The following is an 18,828-nucleotide window of genomic DNA, read 5'->3' on the forward strand; positions in this document are numbered from 1 at the left end:
GTGGAGTTCTAGGATAGAAGAGCCTTACCCCCTTCACCAACCCCCTTTGAATTGCAGCAGTGGGTAGGCCAAAAAGACCTGGTTGGAGGCAGCCCTGGGAAGAAGGCCACTAAAGATAACAAAGATAAGGTGAGTGGTCTTGGGGCCTTGGGAGAAGGGAGCTTAGGAGTAAAGAAGATCTGGTGGAAGTGCGGAGAGAATGGAGTTTCATCTTCTTGGTTCAAAACCATGTAAAATCCAAACTAGTAGAGGTTTCTTTGTTGCCAACCCTTGCGACCTAAACACTACAGAATGTGAGCAGGTCTACTGCATTCCCTGACAATATGGGTCCCTTATTTTCATATTGCCAGCACAAAAGTTCATCATCATCTGAGGTTAGTTTTGTGGATTTTTTCAGATCAAGATTTTGAAAGATAAACTTCCTGCAGACTGGAAACCGATCAATAGGGAAATTGCATGGGAGGAACTGGTTTTCTAACGAGTTCTACTATATACATTAGTTTCTTTGACAGGGGAACTGAAAAATAATTTACATATCTGTTTTGTTGCTTTTGATATTTCAGAATAATTAAATCAGATGGGCATTAACTGTACTTTATTCACTTGTTAACTCTTTCATATCAATAATTGCTCAACAGGAAATTTTTAAGTCCTGCAACTCTTTCTCCTTCCACAATATGGAAAATTCAGTTAAAATTGGTACATACATTGTATGAACGTATTTCCTTTAAATTCCTTTAAATTATTTTTATCAAGTCTGGAATGCAACATAAAACAGCCAAAAATTTTACCTCCAATTGAGCATCTTCGTGATATCTCCCAGTACACCAGACCAAGAGAGTATATGTCTGCACGTTTGAAGAACTCAAAGATGCTCATGTTCATTACATCATCAAGTATTTCAGGAGCCATGTACCTTTAAAAAAGTCATACACATGTGCACAATTTACAAAAGTTCTAACAAAAATTCTAATATCTGACATGGAGAGGGTTTGGAACATGTTGGAGAGCCACCCTCAATTTCCATTGACTTGCATGTCATTGACTTGTGTGTCAAACAAGGGACTTTCTATGATGAAAATCCTTACATGTTGTTAAATGACTAATAGCCATGAAAATGCAAGAGGTAGGTAGCTACTCCAGCCAAAGAGTTTTATTCTACCTCCATTTATATTTCATCTCAATGCTTATTTTGCTTTTCACTAATAAACTGTGCTCTACAAAACAAACTAATTGGATTTAATGAAATTAGTGTGGAAAAGCACCATCAAAGACTTCAGAGAGAATGAAAATGAATTCTAACCACAGTAAAGAGTGGAGTAAAGGTAGCAGCTGAGCATGCAGTCAAGGGTGAAAACATGTTGCAGTTACTACCCCCATGAGTGCTGACAGGATGCAATGTGGCTGTCATCACCACGGGCAGGAGGACCTAAAGATATGTGGTGTGCATAAGGCGGCAGCCCTGCCTGGAGCGTGGTCCTGCAACAGGCTGCAGCATGACAGGTACACCTGCCTCAGTTTCCCTTTTTAGAGTCCCTAACTCTACTTCAGGCTCTCTTGCTACACCACCACCTTCTTTAGGGTTGGTTATAACAAATGGTCCAAAACATAAGTCCCAAACATATAGTACATTTCTCAGGCCAGTGCAAGCAGTCATTAAAACTCCAGACATCTTGTCTCTTGATGCCCCACATATCACACACTGGCCCCTTTGACCATGGCTGGACTCCGTGTCAGCTCTCCTCTGTCCTTGTACCATGACAGCAATTCCAGGCCTTCAAAATGGAGTGCAACCCTGCTCTTCCCAGCAGGTACCCCCACACAGAGCCTCTCTGCTGGGAGCATCCTTGCCAGGGAAGCATCCCTCAATTCCCCTGGCTCGCTCCTGGCTCCTAAGTCCAGTCCTGGAGATGTCAGCAGGTAAGCTCTTCTGCTGTTCCCCCACCTTCCACCCTCTCTGGCCTGGCTCCAGCTCTCCAGCTTAGAGCTAGCAGGCAGGAAACTCCCCTCTGCTGTGGCTCCTGCCTTCAGCCCTGGCTCTCTGGCTCGGGGATGCCAGCCAGCAAACCCCTCTTGAGGCTCTCCTTGCCTTCAGACTTCCCCCAGGAAACACCTTCTGCTTCCTTCTGCGACCTTCCACAGACATCTCTCCCGTGCCCCTGACTCCCACTCAGGCAGCTTTGATTCACCAAGTCTCTTTTCTCCTTGTTCTACACCGAGGTGCCCTCTTAGCCCTGGTCAAATTGCAGTGTGCTGATAAGGCACAAGTGCACAGGCCTGGCTCCCACTTAAAGGACCAGTGTCACCCTGTAATAAGGTGTTTAACAACTAGTCATTCACTAGCTTTGGTATTCATATTAACTTTAGTATTTAATATTCATATTAACCAAATATTTAAAGCCATGGGGCGCACAGGCAAACCAGGAGCACCTGACTACCTATAATTTGATGTCTGAATTTGTAAACAGAATCATAACCAAGTCACTGGAAACTTTTACTTTAAATCCAGAGAGGTCCCAAAATACTCTTATGTCCACAAGAAGGGTTGGACCATTTCCACCTTGTGTTCTCTATCACAAAACATGGATATCTTAGATTAAGGGTTAAGATCTGCCCCAATTGGCAAAATGCTGCAGGCAGAGGTCAAAAAGAAAGGGGAACGGGCTGGGAAAAGAAGGAGCATGCCTGCTTCATACAGTGCTCAGAAATTGCACAGAAATGGAAATCAGGCTGAAAAGATCTTCCTAATATTTAAGGAAAAATACTTATCTTGTCTATTTAAGATGTCTTACCTCTTCGTTCCCACTCGAGGGTTCTGAGGTATGTCAATTGTGTTCAATACAGCATCATGTCTCACAGCAAGTCCTAAATCTGCAATGGCACAGGTTTCATTTTTTTTCACTAAGATGTTCTTAGATTTCAAATCTCTATGTGCAATAGCTGGTTTGCCTGTTAAGACAAAAAGGCAACTAAAAGCATTATTGTGAATCTTAAAACACAGCTTGTTTATTGACATCTCCCATCTCAACATAGAAAAACATTAGGGCTGTATTTAGCACAAGATAGTTTCTGGACATGTGCCAATGCTAACCAGAGGAGCCTAACCAAGGCATCTTTTGTTCATACATTTCATTTATTCCCAAACTGTAGTCATGTTTCAGGAACCAAAAATATCCTGTTTTCCATGCTCCTGCTCTACTCAGATATGCATTGGCTGGTGCATGCCTCTTATATCCCAGCTTCTCCAATGGACGTGTAAAAAAAAAAAAAAACTAGTCAACATTGGAGACAGATGGACTCCGCTGAGTATATTCCAAAACCTCAAGTAACTGAATTCTACAGCAAAATCCCCTGGATTCTGTGACACTCCAGTGGAGTGGAGTGGAGAACTTGTGGCAGCTTCAGATAAATAAAAACCTCCATTGTGTAATTTAATTAAAATGATAATGACAATGAAATGAAAATGAAAATCAGTACAATATTCCTTACATTGTTTGATATTAAATTCAATTAATTTTATGCCACTCCAGAATTTTCTATTTTCAGTGTGCTGTGGAATTTGTACTGCTAGATGTTTTGGTGGCTGTGTAGACTGCAAGCACCACTAAAAATGTAATTTTTTAATTTTATTATTTAATAAGGTAATTTTTTTAATTGTCTCTATTTATAAAGCACCATCTACATTTAGGGTTCTATTTAATTTATTTTACAATCTTTAAAGACAGCTTTAAAGACAGCTGTTTGTAAAAGAAGTCTTTTACCGTTCCTTGTGACTAATAAGCTAAAGCATTTTTGTAAATACCACCCAAAGTTTCCACTCATATTTCCTAAAAAAGGATATATTAAAGAGAAATACAAATACCTTGTGTACCAACTATCTCCATATGAAGGTGTGCTAGACCACTAGCTATTGAAAGTGTCAGCTTAATCAGACCATCAATGGTCACAGCATTTCTGTTTAAATAATCAAATAAGGAGCCTTGCTCGTGGTATTCAGATACAAGCCACAGTTGAGTCCAAGTTCCGTTATCTACCAAAAGAAAATAATCTTATTTAACATTGTAAAGAACTAGCCAAATTTTTTATATATATATATATATAACACAAAAGGATCAGAATATTCAAGGTGAGCCGATTTAAAAAAAAACAACCACCCCTATTTAACCACTCTTTTTTAGCCCCCATGCCACAGGAGTGGTTTCAAATCCAGAATTTCAAAGTGGATATGCATACCCGCTAAGGGAGGCTGCACTGCATGCATTTTACATTGTATATTCGGTATGTTATGCAGCACAGAGATCCCAGCAGATTAATGGCCTGAGTTTCAAAAGTGCTTAGCACTAGTCTTCCTGCTGAGAACAACAGGAGCTTCTGGAAGCTAAGTCCTTTTGAATATATGGCCACCAAAAATGAGGGGTGCTCTGTTTCCCCCCACAAGAGCTGGTGACAGTACCAACAACCAGAGAACCAAAGGAAATGCAGCTCATTGTTTTCCAGTGATAGCAAGATCATCATCAATTCTTGTAGCTCTTGGAATTAAAGATGAACTAATGTTTTTACAAGGTTTTTGTACAGCAATCTTGAATTTCAAGACATTCTCATATCATACTTTACTTCCTCCGATGTATTGCCATATTTAGTTCTTTTCCTCCTATAATGTTATCTGTATAAAGTGATCTATTTTTATAGATGTATGGCTTAAAGTGGAGGGTATAAAGCATTGTTGCAGCTTGATTATCAAGTTGATAGCATAAATAGTCAATCTTTCAGTAATATTTTACCAAGCATTATTCTAATTAATGAACTACCTTATAGAAATAGGACTCATTTAAACTTTCACTTAAATCAGTGAGACCCTAATCCCACACTGAACTCCATTCAAGCCTGCATCTGAGCAGAGCCTGATGGCTCCATGCAGATACAGAGGTCTGCTTAACGAAGGACTGCAGCCTAAAAATTGTAAACTGATCTCACAATCCTAATGATCAGATTTAAAATAAGTTTTTCTAATCAGCTCCTCAAATCATTAAACACACATCCCTCTGTTTTAGCAAAATAGAGCAGGGGTTGTGGAAAAATCAACTTCATTGGGCTGCCATAGTGCAGAGAACAAACATTGTGAAACTATGTTTGGAAACACTATATACCCTTGTTATCAGCAGCAATGAAACCCAGGATGTTTTCATGTCTCAGCATAATTGTCTGATAGATTTCTGCCTCACGAAACCAAGACCTTTCATCCCTTGAGGAGAAGATTTTCACAGCTACATCTTCCCCACACCATTTTCCACGCCAGACTTCACCAAATCGGCCTTTTCCTACTATTTCTTGAAGAACAATTGTTCTTGCAATTGTTCTTTGGACCAGTAGAGGTAAACCTAATGAACAGAATGAGGATAGTTGTAAAAGAGTGCATTAGTAATTATTATTAAATTCAAATTAAAAACATATATTCTAATATGTTGTAATTACCATGGCCTTACAAGTAACATACACATACTTTCCTGTGACTACTTTTTTCCAATTCTGACTAACCAAAGTGGATAAACAGAGAAGGCATGAATTATGCACAATCCTTGACAGAGTGAGGGATTGTAAATCTACCTCAAACATTCCTTGAACTGTATGTATATTATCATGGTTCTTTATGATTTTCAGTTGAATCTTAGTATAAGAATGTGAGCAATCTTCCACATATGGACATAGGGATAAGCATGACTTCTTTCTCTAAACTATCCTAGCGATGTTACTAACTCCAGACGTCCACATGCTGAAGCAGCAATGCAATAAATCATTTGGCTCAAAAATAAGTAAAGCTGGTCAGTAATATTTCAATCAAACAGCTTTTCAGCAGAAAATACTGATTCGTTGATACTAAACTTTTCACGGGTACATACCAGCTGCAACAAAATGTTCACAGAGAATGTTTTTTTATCAGAAATTCCATCCTGGACGTGAGAAAGATTCAAGTCCCTGCTCTGCCTCATTTAGAGTAGGAACTTAAACCTGCCTTTTCAACATCCAGTGAGTGCCCTAACCACCAACCTGTTGGCTATTCTGGAGATGGGGCTTGTCTGCCTGCCTGCCTCATTTTTCACATAAATCTTCAAAAAGGTCTTGGTTGCGTCCTGGTGGGGAAAAGGAAAATTTTCTCTCCTCACCAGCCTCCAGTGCCAGTCTCCTCTGCAAAACTCCATCTCCCAACCTTCTCCCCCTGTCACTCTGGTATGTCCAGCTCTTGTCCCCTTTGTATTCAAATCAGGCAGCTTCCTCCTCCATGTTGCCTGGGCCTAGTAGGGAAGTCACTGAGAGCAAAAGAGAAACAGTCTCCCTGCTCTCAGTGCAGGTGCCCAGACCCAGCATGGCCTGCAGCATATCCCAAAACTGCAACTGCAGGGAAAGTCCTGCTTGGCCACAGAAGATAGCATGCTCAGTGAGACAGACTCCTCCTGGGAATTTAGTAGTTAAAATCTAAGTCTCTGAGTATGTGCAAACTACAATATTAACTTGGCTAAATGAGGATGGATTTTGAAGGGAATGGAAAAGGCATGTCCCTCACATAAAGGCCATGTCCCTGCTAAATTTTAAGTCCCTGCTACAAACTGGAGGGTGGGAAGAAGCAGGGTTAGAGCTTTTCCACCAAAAAAAAAAAAAAAAAAGATGGCCACATTTTTTTTAAAAAACGTGGGCAAAACAATGTATTTTTCCCTAGCCACCTTCTTGGAAGTGGCTGAACCATTTTGACTACAATTAAAAAAAAAAAATCAGCCTGATGGAGATACCCAGCATGGAAAATTTCAGCCTAAAATGATTAAAATCCAGCAAAAGCTATAAGCAACCAAAAACTGGGTCTTATAATGGGAAGAGCCAAACTACCTTAATGACAGGAGGTGCTACCTGGTCCGCCCATAATAAAAGAATGACAAACTGGTCTTACTGTGGAGCTAGATTTAAGCAATTTTAGTAATCTAAAACTATATTTATTTCAATATAGTTTTGGTTGTTTTGCTCAAGAAACACCCAAGAATCACCATCATGAGACTGACCTTTGAATTTAGGACATATATCCTTGATAAGCATAAGCATGCATACAAAAAGAATCACCTTACAAAGTACCTTTAAATTCTATTATTGTTTGGATCGTCTAACAGTGACTCCTGCTTCACTTGGTTTATTGTCAGATTTCTCTTGGATTATCAAAAGATTCACTCTCTCTGACACCATTAATCCGACTAACCTCAATGAAAAACTATATTTTTGTTGGCAGTACACATAAGAATGCTTCTAATGTGTGAATACATTTTGTACCAAGTATTCCAATCTTTCCAGAGGAACAGTATCAAAGGCCTGTTTTTAGAAACAGTGACATTTAGGTTTAAACAGCTGTAATTTTTACATTGGTTCAGATTCTCTTTCTTCTGCCTGTTCCCTGTTACCCCTGTATCCCGCTCTCATGCCATAACTGCTATGGCCTTACCTACACTCAAGATTTGCCCCCCGTTACAGCTGTGAGTGGCCAGCTACTGGAGAACACCCTATAATGTGGACAGGCAAAACCGCTATTTGTTTGAAAGCGTGGTAAGCTGCACCAGTGTATACTGTGGCTCTCTCTGTGTTAGGGGTTTGCAATAATAGTTACACAATTAGCTAGCCAAAGCTAGCTGTAACTGTGACAAATCCCCAATGTAAACAAGGCCTAAGTCTATTGACTGCACTCAACAACGAGCTGTCTAAAATATATGTTTTATTAAATCTGTTTTTTTAAGCACCATTTATTTATTTTCAATTCTAAACAAACCATTCTTGTTACAGAAATCTGGCCCATACAGACAACAGCCCAATATGATAATTATGAAGTATAGCGTTGGCATTGTGGCATCTTTTCATATCACTTTAACTTAACAAGATCCCCACATCAATTGACTTAGCATACCATGCAATTACCCTGATAAACATGAAATCTCTTTAGGTAATACTTTGTCTTGACAAACTCCTAAAGCTATGACACACATTTCTTTCCATAAGACAACACATTTCATGCAGTGGGCACAGTTTTTTAACCTCCTTATCATAAGAAAGATACTATAGGTTCTAGTAGTACTTCCCATTCCAAGTGGCAGGAATACCCACACAAACCAATAGTACTGTACTTGACAGTGGAAACTTTAACTGCCATCACTTCGCCTATTGAACTACGAAAAAGGAACACAATGTTGTGATTCTGTTCTCCTGGCTATTCATTAATAAATATAGACGTTTTAGTCTGCTTAGGAGTGCATACATACCAGATCCAGACCCAGATGTTGTCATATCATAAATAAGATCTTTAAGAGATTTTCCAGAGTTTACTAGGTTGCACTCAGATAGAGGTTCTTCAATATTTTGTCGCTTCTTCTTTCTGAATGTACAATGACGGCCTTGACATGTATATACAGTCAGCATTACAGCTATAGACAAGATACAAACTGGCACAGTAACTATCACTGTCAACACCACAGGTCCTAGGTTTGGTCTGCTTGAAGATTCTGAAGCTTAAAGAAAAATTACATTACAACAAATCAATATACAGTGTACTGTAAATGTTTTAAAATTTTACTTTTAAGGCATGACCCAAAATACACTGAAGTCAATAAGAGTGTCTTTTCAAATTACTGAATACACAATGGGCAGTGGGTAAAAGCCCTACTTTCTATGGGTGTGTCTACACTGCAGTGGAAGCCCAGGGTTCAAACTCAGGTTCAGACCTAACCCCCTTTCTGTCTACACACAAATTACACTGACCCAGGCGCGGACCCAGGGTCCTAGGACCCCATGAGGGTGGAGAGCCTGAGTCGCGCCCTATTGCTATGCAGTGTAGATGCAGCCCCACTGGACTCGTGTTCTGGGAGTCTACCAACAGGATCCCATAGTCCTGCTGGATGACTTTTTTGGTCCTCTGGACACTCATATTTGGTGGACAGTCAAGTTCTCCTACACTGCACCACAAAAAAAGGGCTAGAGCAGCCACATTTTGGGAGGGCACTGGGAAGTCTTGGAAATGGGTGGCTAGACTCAGACCTGCATAATGCAGTGTAGACACTGGAGCCCCAGGTGGGGACCCAGGGTTCAACAGTTCCTAACATAGGGTTGCAAATGAGTATAGACATTCAAGCCCAAGCTTAACAAACCCAGGGTCTGCTAACCTGAGTTCTACTAACCCAGGGTTTACATTGCACTGTAGACTTATATCCTATAGTTACATCATCACAGGTTAATGTACATTCACATGTAAGGGTGCAGAAAAGTTTATATAAAATTACTGTCACTCATGAGGTAAAAAGTAAGGTGAAATTTAATCTGTCTCTCCCAACACTATTTTCATCTCCTATTTTGGATCAATGTATTAATCATTTTTACTCCAGAAAAATGTGTCTGTTCTCTAATTTACTCAGAATCAGAGCAAATACTTGTCTGGTTTAAAAAAAAAATCCAGTTCCAAATACAGAGGCAACATCACAATTTTGCATCTTCATAGGTTGTAGTTGTAACTCTAGAATTATATAAATCCTGGTAACCACAGTAAAAATCACTACAGCATGTGTATGAAAGCCAGTTGTACAGAATACTCTTAACAGCAAAATTCTCACCCTGGTTCCCCTCAGAGCCCTTTAATGTAGTGGCCAATTCTGACCTTGGATGTATTTACACAATTCCCTTCCAAATCAATGAGATGCGTCTAGCAGTAGAATGTGTCACACCGAGTATGTCTACACTGCAAATACCTCGCAGGGTCCTAAAGCTTGGGCTCCGGCCAGAGGCTGAACATCTATACTGCAATGAAACAGCCCCTTAGCCTAAGCCCCAGGAGCCAGATTCAGTTGGCATGGTTCGGCTGCAGGAGTCTAATTGCAGCATAGACATACCCTAAGCATTCGGACATCTGTGAAATTTATCTCAGAGCAAAAGGCTGCACCAAGCACTCAATGAAAGATGCAATTTACAGGCTTTTGTAATATACTCTAGCTATTAAGCACTGTTCTTATAACTTCTAAGAGCCTGCAGACTGGTAGGCTTTATAAACTTATGCCATTATAAATTTCTTACAATAGTCGTAGAAAAAAAAATCTCATCAAAATGTCAAGATATTGCAATTATGATAAATCTGTAGACTTGCACATAATTTTGTACATGAGGGAAGACGCAATCTTATCGTGGGAAGTTGCAAACACAAGTATATGTTCACAAGGGGAAAGTGTAGTACATGCTACTGTAGTGTATATATAATCTTCATAACAATGTTTAGAATACAGTTAAAACGTGTAAAATGCATGTTTTCATGAATGCAACACAAATATTGAGAGGCCAAAGTCCAAAGTTACAGGTCAACTTACTTTTCAAGTAAAACAAGCCTAGAAAATACATTGCTACAGTGACACCTACTAGCCTAAATCTAGCAAATTCCTTGCAGCAGAGTTTTGTCAACAGCTCAGCTTTTGTAAACAATGTCATCATAGATAACATCATAGCCATGTTAGTCTCGGTCAGCAAAAAAAAAAACAAGGAGGACTTGTGGCATCTTAGAGACTAACAAATTTATTTGAGCATAAGCTTTCGTGGGCTAAAACCTACTTCATCAGATGCATGCAGTGAAAAATACAGTAGGAAGATATATATGCACACAGAGAACATGAAAAAATGGGTGTTGCCATACCAACTGTAACGAGACCAATTAATTAAGGTGAGCTATTAGCAGGAGAAAAAACCTTTTGTAGTGATAATCAGGATGGACCATTTCAAACAGTTGACAAGAAGGTGTGAGTAACAGTAGGGGGGGGAATAGCATGGGGAAATAGTTTTTGCTTTGTGTAATGACCCATCCACTCCCAGTTTTTATTCAAGCCTAATTTAATGGTGTCCAGTTTGAAAATTAATTCCAATTCTGCAGTTTTTGTTGAAGTCTGGTTTTGAAGTTTTTTTTGTTGGCGAATTGCGACTTTTAGGTCTGAAATTGAGTGACCAGGGAGGTTGAAGTGTTCTCCGACTGGTTTTTGAATGTTATAATTCTTGATGTCAGATTTGTGTCCATTTATTCTTTTGCATTGAGATTGTCTGGTTTGGCCAATATACATGGAGCGGAGGGGCATTGTTGGCACACGATGGCATATATCACATTGGTAAATGTGCAGGTGAACGAGCCTCTTATGGTGTGGCTGATGTGATTAGGTCCTATGACAGTGTCCCTTGAACAGATATGTGGACAGAGTTGGCAATGGACTTTGTTGCAAGGATAGGTTCCCGGGTTAGTGTTTTTGTTGTGTGGTGTGTGGTTGCTGGTGAGTATTTGCTTCAGGTTGGGGGGCTGTCTGTAAGCGAGGATCTGTCTCCCAAGTTCTGTGAGAGTGAGGGATCATCCTTCACGATAGGTTGTAGATCCTCGATGATGCGCTGGAGAGGTTTAAGGTGGGGGCCAAAGGTGACAGCTAGTGGCGTTCTGTTTCTTTGCTGGGCCTGTCCTGGATATTCTTCTGGCTCTGTCAATCTGTTTCTTCACTTCAGCAGGTGGGCACTGTAGTTTTAAGAATGCTTGATAGAGATCTTGTAGGGGTTTGTCTCTGTCTGAGGGATTGGAGCAAATGTGGTTGTATCGTAGAGCTTGGCTGTAGACAATGGATCATGTGATGTGGTCTGGATGAAAGCTGGAGGCATGTAGGTAGTATAGCGGTCAGTAGGTTTCCGGTATAGGATAGTGTTTATGTGGCCATCGCTTATTAGCACTGTAGTGTCCAGGAAGTGGATCTCTTGTGTGGACTGGTCCAGGCTGAGGTTGATGGTGGGATGGAAATTGTTGAAATCATGGTGGAATTCCTCAAGGGCTTCTTTTCCATGGGTCCAGACGATGAAGATGTCATCAGTGTAGCGTAAGTAGAGTAGGGGCATTAAGGGACGAGAGCTGAGGATAAAAATGTTAGCATACTGTGGGGCCATGCGGGTACCCATAGCAGTGCCGCTGACTTGAAGGTATGTATTGTCCCCAAATGTGAAATAGTTGTGGGTGAGGACAAAGTCAGAGTTCAGCCACCAGGTATGCCGTGACATTAGATAAGCTAATCGCTCAGTTGTAGAACCAAAGCACTGATCAGACCCCCAGAGATAAAATTTGACAAAGAGCACTGAATGAACCAGAATCTTAAGGCATTTATAGCATTTAGAGTTTTAGAGACAAAAGTCTTGATCTCAGTTTATGAAAATGTGAAGGTACACATACAGTACAGCGCAAATTATACCTCAGGGTTTCAGGATACAGTACATCCAAAATCTTAGGATAAAGGGGAAGAGATGAAGATAGAGGGAGAAGCTGGCTGGCCCACTTTGAAAAATATATAATATCTATATTGTATGTAGCTATGAGAGAGACAAAGGTAAGTTATAAAGCTTTAACTTTTTGACTCTTAACATCTATCATTAAATAATTCTCTGATCACCCATAATTTCCCACAACTGTGAAAACTGATAAAAATAGAAAAAAATATTTTAAACCCATAGTTTTGTAGGATTGAAAATTTAAAGAGATAAAAATATTTTAAAATGCTTAATAAACTTCTATATTATCAGTCAAAATTATAAAAATAAAATAAAAATAGAATTCTGCCAACTACACGCAATTGCATCCACACTGGTGGGGGAGTGGGAAGGTTACCAGTATAGTTAAAGTGATACAATTTTCTAGTGGAGACAAGCCCTTATTCTCTTCTACTTGTTGCATCAGAGAGAAATGAAACTAGCCTCTGCTGCCAACCAGGAAGCAAGAGATGGGAAGTGCAAAATTCAGTCTGTTATTAACTTAATGATTGGTTAATTATTTTAACCAATGTAAGCCCAAACACACAGTGAGTCTATCAGACAGGTCCTAAGAAAAAGAGCACAATGGGTATGAACTCACACAAATAGGACAAATAATACAAAAACTTTCAAAATATATGTGGAAAAAAGACGACGCAATCAGCAATTCTAACCTAAATGGACAAAATAAATGTGTAATGCTAATCTCTTCGGGAACCTAAGAAAAGGATTTTCTTCTTAACTGTTTAAAGCCATTAAGTGAACCTGAATCAAAAAGTTGCAACCCTTATTTAAAACAACTACTTACTATATAAAAAGAAGCTGTCTATAAATTAATATGTATGAAACAGAGCAGCACATCTGGCAGCTGCCTAATGATTTCAAACTACGCTATGAGGTATCTTCCCACTTTTGTTAACAAAGGGCATTTTTAAGCAACAGAAGAGAATGCTATTTTAATATTAAACAGTTGAAAATACACAATTTTTATTCTTATACTTTATAAATATCAAAAGCAAGTAAACTTCATAATGTACCTTTGAAGAATGTCCACAAAACCCTGAGGACTACAGGATTGGGCCCCAAATTTCAATATATTCAATATATCAATTAATTAAAGTTAATCAATACAAAGTGTTGGCTGCATGTACAAAAAATTCATTTAAAAATCCATGCAACACAAACAGTCCACAAATAATAGCTTCCCAACCCCCCACCTCATGCTCACACACTTCCCACCATCTCATTCTGTGTATTCAGAGTAAACTAAGATAAAATCTCAGGAAACTCAACACAAATGGGTCCACTGTAGCCACAGCTAGAAGTGTATCAGAAGAGCAAAAGAACTACTAAATCAGCTCTTTGTCCCCAAACCAACTCCTCACTGTTCCTTGAAACAACTGGACTTCTGGAAGTTCCTTCAGGGAATGAGAAATAGGATCCCATAGGAAATGCAGTAAATACAGTCACAACATTGCTGGAGCTGGATACTTCATGGGATCATCCATATATCAGTACATAAAGAGTAGGAGCATTCCCTACAATATTCCATCAAGCCAGACAATTAGAAAACTAGACTAATGGCACATCTACCCTGCAATAAAACACTAGCGGCCTGGCTAGCCAATGTCAGCTGACTTGGACTCTCAGGGCTTGGGCTGTGGGTCTAAAAATTGCGTATATAGGATCAAACTGAATTTTCCAGAAACCAGCGGACAAAAAAAGAGCTTTTGACATAGAAAAGCTGTGTGTTTAAACTGACTCATGGCCTCCCTTGTAATCCAGCGAATGGACAGAACCTTCTGGTCCAAGGAGGGTTCCACCCTTTGCCAAAGGGTTGAAAAGATTTTGACCTATTAGGGCCCCATAAGACTGAAGGGTGATTCCTCGTATGTTTAGTGTGGGTGTTTAAATCTATTATTTTTATTATGTATTATCTAAAATGCTTTTACCTTAAAAATAAATGTGCTTGCTTAGCAAGAGCTGTGTGGTAACTTGTAAATGCTGGCAATACACTGCTCATAGACCTCGGAGAGAAAACTGCACACAGGTTCTGGCTCATAGGCAGACTGGTTTGCAAGGGATAAAACTCCCAGTAAGAAGGGAGTGGAACAAGGGTTCCTGCCTAGAGACAGGTGATGGCTGGAACTCTTAGACCTATCTGGGCACTCCTAGAGTGGACCGCAGACAGGGCCGTCCCACAACATTTTGCACCTGAGGCGGGGAGCTCAAATGACGCCCCAGTGCCCCCTCACTTGGGCCAAAGCTTTGAAACTCTGGGTCCTAGTGGTGCCCCCCCACAGTCCGGCATCTGAGGTGGCCGCCTCATGATAAGGCCAGCCCTGTCCACAGAGGTGGTGATACAGGTGCAGTTACCCTGAAATTGTGACACTATTGTTATTTTAATCTCATCCAATAAATCCTCGTTATTCTATTCCTAGATTGTAGTACCCGAGACACAGGACAGAAAATGTAATTTCTGCAAAAAGTCTGTTCCAAGCACAAAGTCTAGCTAGATATCCTGTCTCCCTTCAGTGCTTTGATGTCAAGCAAAAAAGTGCACATGAGAGCTGTCAATTTTTTCTGCACTCTTTCTCCCAGTTTCCCCCCTCTTTGAAGCTGGAATCCCAGAAGCATGTCTGGGGAAGAAGAAACTAAACATTTAAAAGTAGAGTCTGTATCTCATCATATGTGTGAGTTTGTCACCAAATCATAAATGGATAACATTACAAGCTGCATACATTGCCTAAGACCGATCTATCCTATTACTATGAACACAAGTATATTAGGTTAGGAAATACTAATATAACTTACCATGCCAAAAAGTTATTGGGTTTTTCTTTCTTGTCATCATGGAAAAGGGCAAGCCAGTCAATTTTGCACCTGGGCAGATAAAGTTTCATGACAATTTTGCAAACCTGTACACAAATCTGAGCATGAATTTCTCCATCGTAAACTGGGGATAATGGTGTTTACCCAGCAGTTTGTCACTTGGAAACAACGCCCACTGGACACACTGGGGGAAAAGATCATGGATGCAGCTTGCCCCTGAACCATGACAGCAAGACAAGTTACCAAAGCCTTGTCTCAGTTAATATTCCAAGTATCTTTGATGATAGGGAATATGGGTTTTATTCAGTGAACACGTCTCTAAGTACTATCAGTCCATGATCTGGTGACATATTTAGTACATCTGAGATGCACATTACATGGTTTCTCTTTCCTTTCTCCCATGTCACAGATTTTTTTCTTCCTCAATTATACATCAACCTGGCCAAAAGTCTCTCCAAATTATACACTAGCCTAGTAGCTGTACATCAACTACTGCAAAGTTGGAATATGACCTGATAAACTAGGAAGGTCAGTCACCTATTAACTGAGTTTGCAACCTGGGGGAAAAAAGCACAACAAAAATACCCCTCACAGATCTTATTAGCAATTCCTCAAAATAACCAGTTACACACTGAAAGTACATAGAAGCAAAAGAAGACCAATCAGGAAGCAGTGTACCAAGATTTGTTTGGACTCTACCTATTGGCAGAGAAAGGTCAACTCAAGTCACAGATTTGTGCAGGAAAAACTAGAATTAGAAATATTAAGCAGAAGCAAAAAACTCCAAGCAACATAAAAACCTAGACAATACTGATCAATGCAAATTAATTTTGCACTGTATTAACATTAACCCAGGGCAAATTTTATAAAGGGATATAAATCAAGTCACTGCCAGGAGCTGTTATTCTGTCAAAATTTAGCTATCCAGAATGTGTTAGTGTTTGCATATTTTTATTGTCACACCTTTCCACTTCCTCAGGTGCAAAAGAAGAATTATTAGTCTTGGCTCATGCAAGAAAATCAAGTTGTCTGTCTCAGCCAAAAGGAAGAAAAACAATGAGAGAATTGACAAAGATTCTGTTGTTGAACAGTACATGCTGCCATTTTTGCCTTTACTAAGGAAATTCATGAACAGGCAAATTGCACAAAGTAAACAAACTGCCTTCTGGTAAGCATCCCTCATAACACATCAGTCATCAGTTAACACAATTTTTTAAAAAGCCACTTTTGACATATGTAGAACATGAGCTTTTGATGTAGGAAGTATGGCATACCCACATCATCAGTCAAAACTTGTTCTTCCTACTGAACTAATCTTATATTTGTGGGCAAAGTTTATATATTTCTTGTGCTCTGCTTTTAAATTTTTTGTTTAAATGAGAATTTGTTCACCCCATCCACCTTGATCTGAAAACATACCCATTTATGTGTTTGTGACATTGCATGGTTACAAGCAGGGCTATAATTTCAAAGAATACATTTTAAGTTTTCAATAAAGTGTAATTAAGCATGAAATTGTGCACACAAATATTCGCATGCAGTAAATGCCAAATGCCAATGGAAATAAGGTCTTGTGGATGCACAAGTTGGGCACTAAATCACATTGGCAAACCATTAAACTATCCCCAATTTTGTTTTTTATTTTAACACTGTGTTCATAATTTCACAGCAATGACAAATTGATCATTAACATATGCCTGCTCCTGATTATGCTCTCATATGCACTATGCAAACAGCTTCTTTTCCCCATTCATTTAAATAATAGCCTTCATAGTCAAAAAGAAAATTAGTAGCAGACAATGGCCAATTCCTATTGATACTGTGACAAAAATGTTAATCATCTTAAAATATTAACTACTCACCAAACTCCCTTTAAACTTCTCACAAGTATTTGTAAATTTTCAGCCCTCAACCTCTTAGGTACTTGTTCCTCAGAGTTAAAAGTTCTACTCTTTCAGCAGTGTAGGTTCTGCCATGCTCATGGGAGTAAAGACCAGTAATGTTTATTTTAGTCATGGAGGCAAAACAAATATTGCTTTGCATTCAGAAGTCTGCAGATCTGCTGAGTAAGAAGCTATTTTACACAGTAACTGCCAGTGGTTTCATTGTGTCATTATGGCAGCTGGAAATAGCTAAGATTCAGGGAAACTCCAGCAACATCCTTCCCCTGGACACACTCCTTATGCCAGCCACAGGAACATGGTTGGCACAAAAGCCATTAAGCTTCCAGGCTTGTCTAAGAGCCAGGATAAATTCATAACTTTGCTAGACACTAAAAACTATGGTCTTAATAAAGCCACTGGTTTAATGACTTCTTATAACAATCTGAAACCCACTAACCCCCCATTTTTGTCCTATGACTACAGGAGTATTAATGGGCCACTTCACCTTGAATGGTCCCTTAGGATATGTCTACACAGCAAAGAAAAACCTGCAGCTGGCCTGTGCCAGCAGACAAAGGCTCCCAGCGCTTGGACTGCGGAGCTGTCCTGAGCACAGAAGCCTACATAGCAATGAAATAGCCCCACAGTATGAGCCCTGCAAGCCCAAGTCGGCTGGCACAGACCAGCTGTGGGTTTTTCTTTGCTGTGTGGACATACCCTTAGAATACATGCTAACTACTTATGCTAAACTATCTGCTCCATCTTTTATTTAGCTGTGATCCTCTAAGGACCTTTCCCAGACCTGAGAAAGAACTCTTAGCTTGAAAGCTTGTCTCTCTCACCAACAAAAGTTGGTCCAGTAAGAGATATAACCTCACCCACCTTGTGTCTCTAATATTTCCAGGGACAGACACACCAGCTTTGGGGACACACTGCACCAGAAATATGGAGCAAAGCAGCCCTAAGGGATCCAGAGTTTGGGGCCTACAAATCAGCAATTTCCAAGAAACCTGCTTTCACTTGGACCTAGACAATGTTCTTCCTGTAATATGAAGAATATATAAAAGGACTGTCAGAAAAGATTAGCAATCAAGTAACCTTGGCACTTCTGTAGTTGCAACTAGCATGAACTTTCCAAAATGTGTAGGGCAAAGGGCTCAGTTTTTAGCCCAAGTAGATTACCCTCACTGCTAACAGTAATAAGAAACCAAATGTTTTGCAACTACCCATTCAAATGTTGGAAAGACACAAAGGCTATGGAAAGCACATCTATGAATATATTGTTAAATTTGTTCCATTTTTCCAATAGCTGCACTTTTTATTAAATCAAGAGTATTTTGATTCTCTGTGCTATGTATTTATGTATGTATGTAGTAAAGCTGCTGACAAGAACATAATTACTACTAATAGCTATCTGCAAGCATCAACTGAAAAGGATCATTCCTGCAACATGTCGTTATTTAAGGGCTGTAAATGTTTATGTAAATTTAAGTAGATTTATCTCAGACTCCCAAAGAAGGAATATACTCTTTCTTCCGGAGGTTCTAATTTGAGTGATTGACTGGGAGCTGAGAAAAGTATACCCACCTATCACTTCTCCTCTTTCGTCAGTCAATCTCACCTCCCTCTCCAAAGCTCTTTTTCCTTCCCTCAACTCCAAATGAAAGTTCTCCCCCTAAACTACTGGGTAAGACAGCACCTCCCTCTTGCAAGACTCCTGCTTCCTTCTGGAATTTTCTACAGAATCCTGCCCCATCTTTCTCTCTTCTGCAGGTGAAAACTTCTGCAACAGCAT

General features: G+C 39.7%; 1 protein-coding gene across 1 annotated transcript in view; it reads right to left on the reverse strand.

Annotated features, from left to right (window-relative positions):
- The window catches only part of ACVR1C (activin A receptor type 1C), an 82,185-nt gene that overhangs the window by 4,665 nt on the left and 58,692 nt on the right, over positions 1-18,828 (reverse strand). Inside the window, exons 6-10 of the mRNA XM_078847928.1 lie at positions 8,286-8,531; positions 5,148-5,378; positions 3,863-4,030; positions 2,793-2,949; positions 792-916 (exon numbers count right to left, since the gene is read on the reverse strand). Coding sequence (XP_078704054.1) covers positions 792-916; positions 2,793-2,949; positions 3,863-4,030; positions 5,148-5,378; positions 8,286-8,531 — 927 coding nt within the window. The remainder of the gene's footprint in view (positions 1-791; positions 917-2,792; positions 2,950-3,862; positions 4,031-5,147; positions 5,379-8,285; positions 8,532-18,828) is intronic.

Source organism: Lepidochelys kempii, chromosome 11 (genome assembly GCF_965140285.1).
Source record: "Lepidochelys kempii isolate rLepKem1 chromosome 11, rLepKem1.hap1, whole genome shotgun sequence".
Lineage (NCBI taxonomy): Eukaryota > Metazoa > Chordata > Testudines > Cheloniidae > Lepidochelys > Lepidochelys kempii.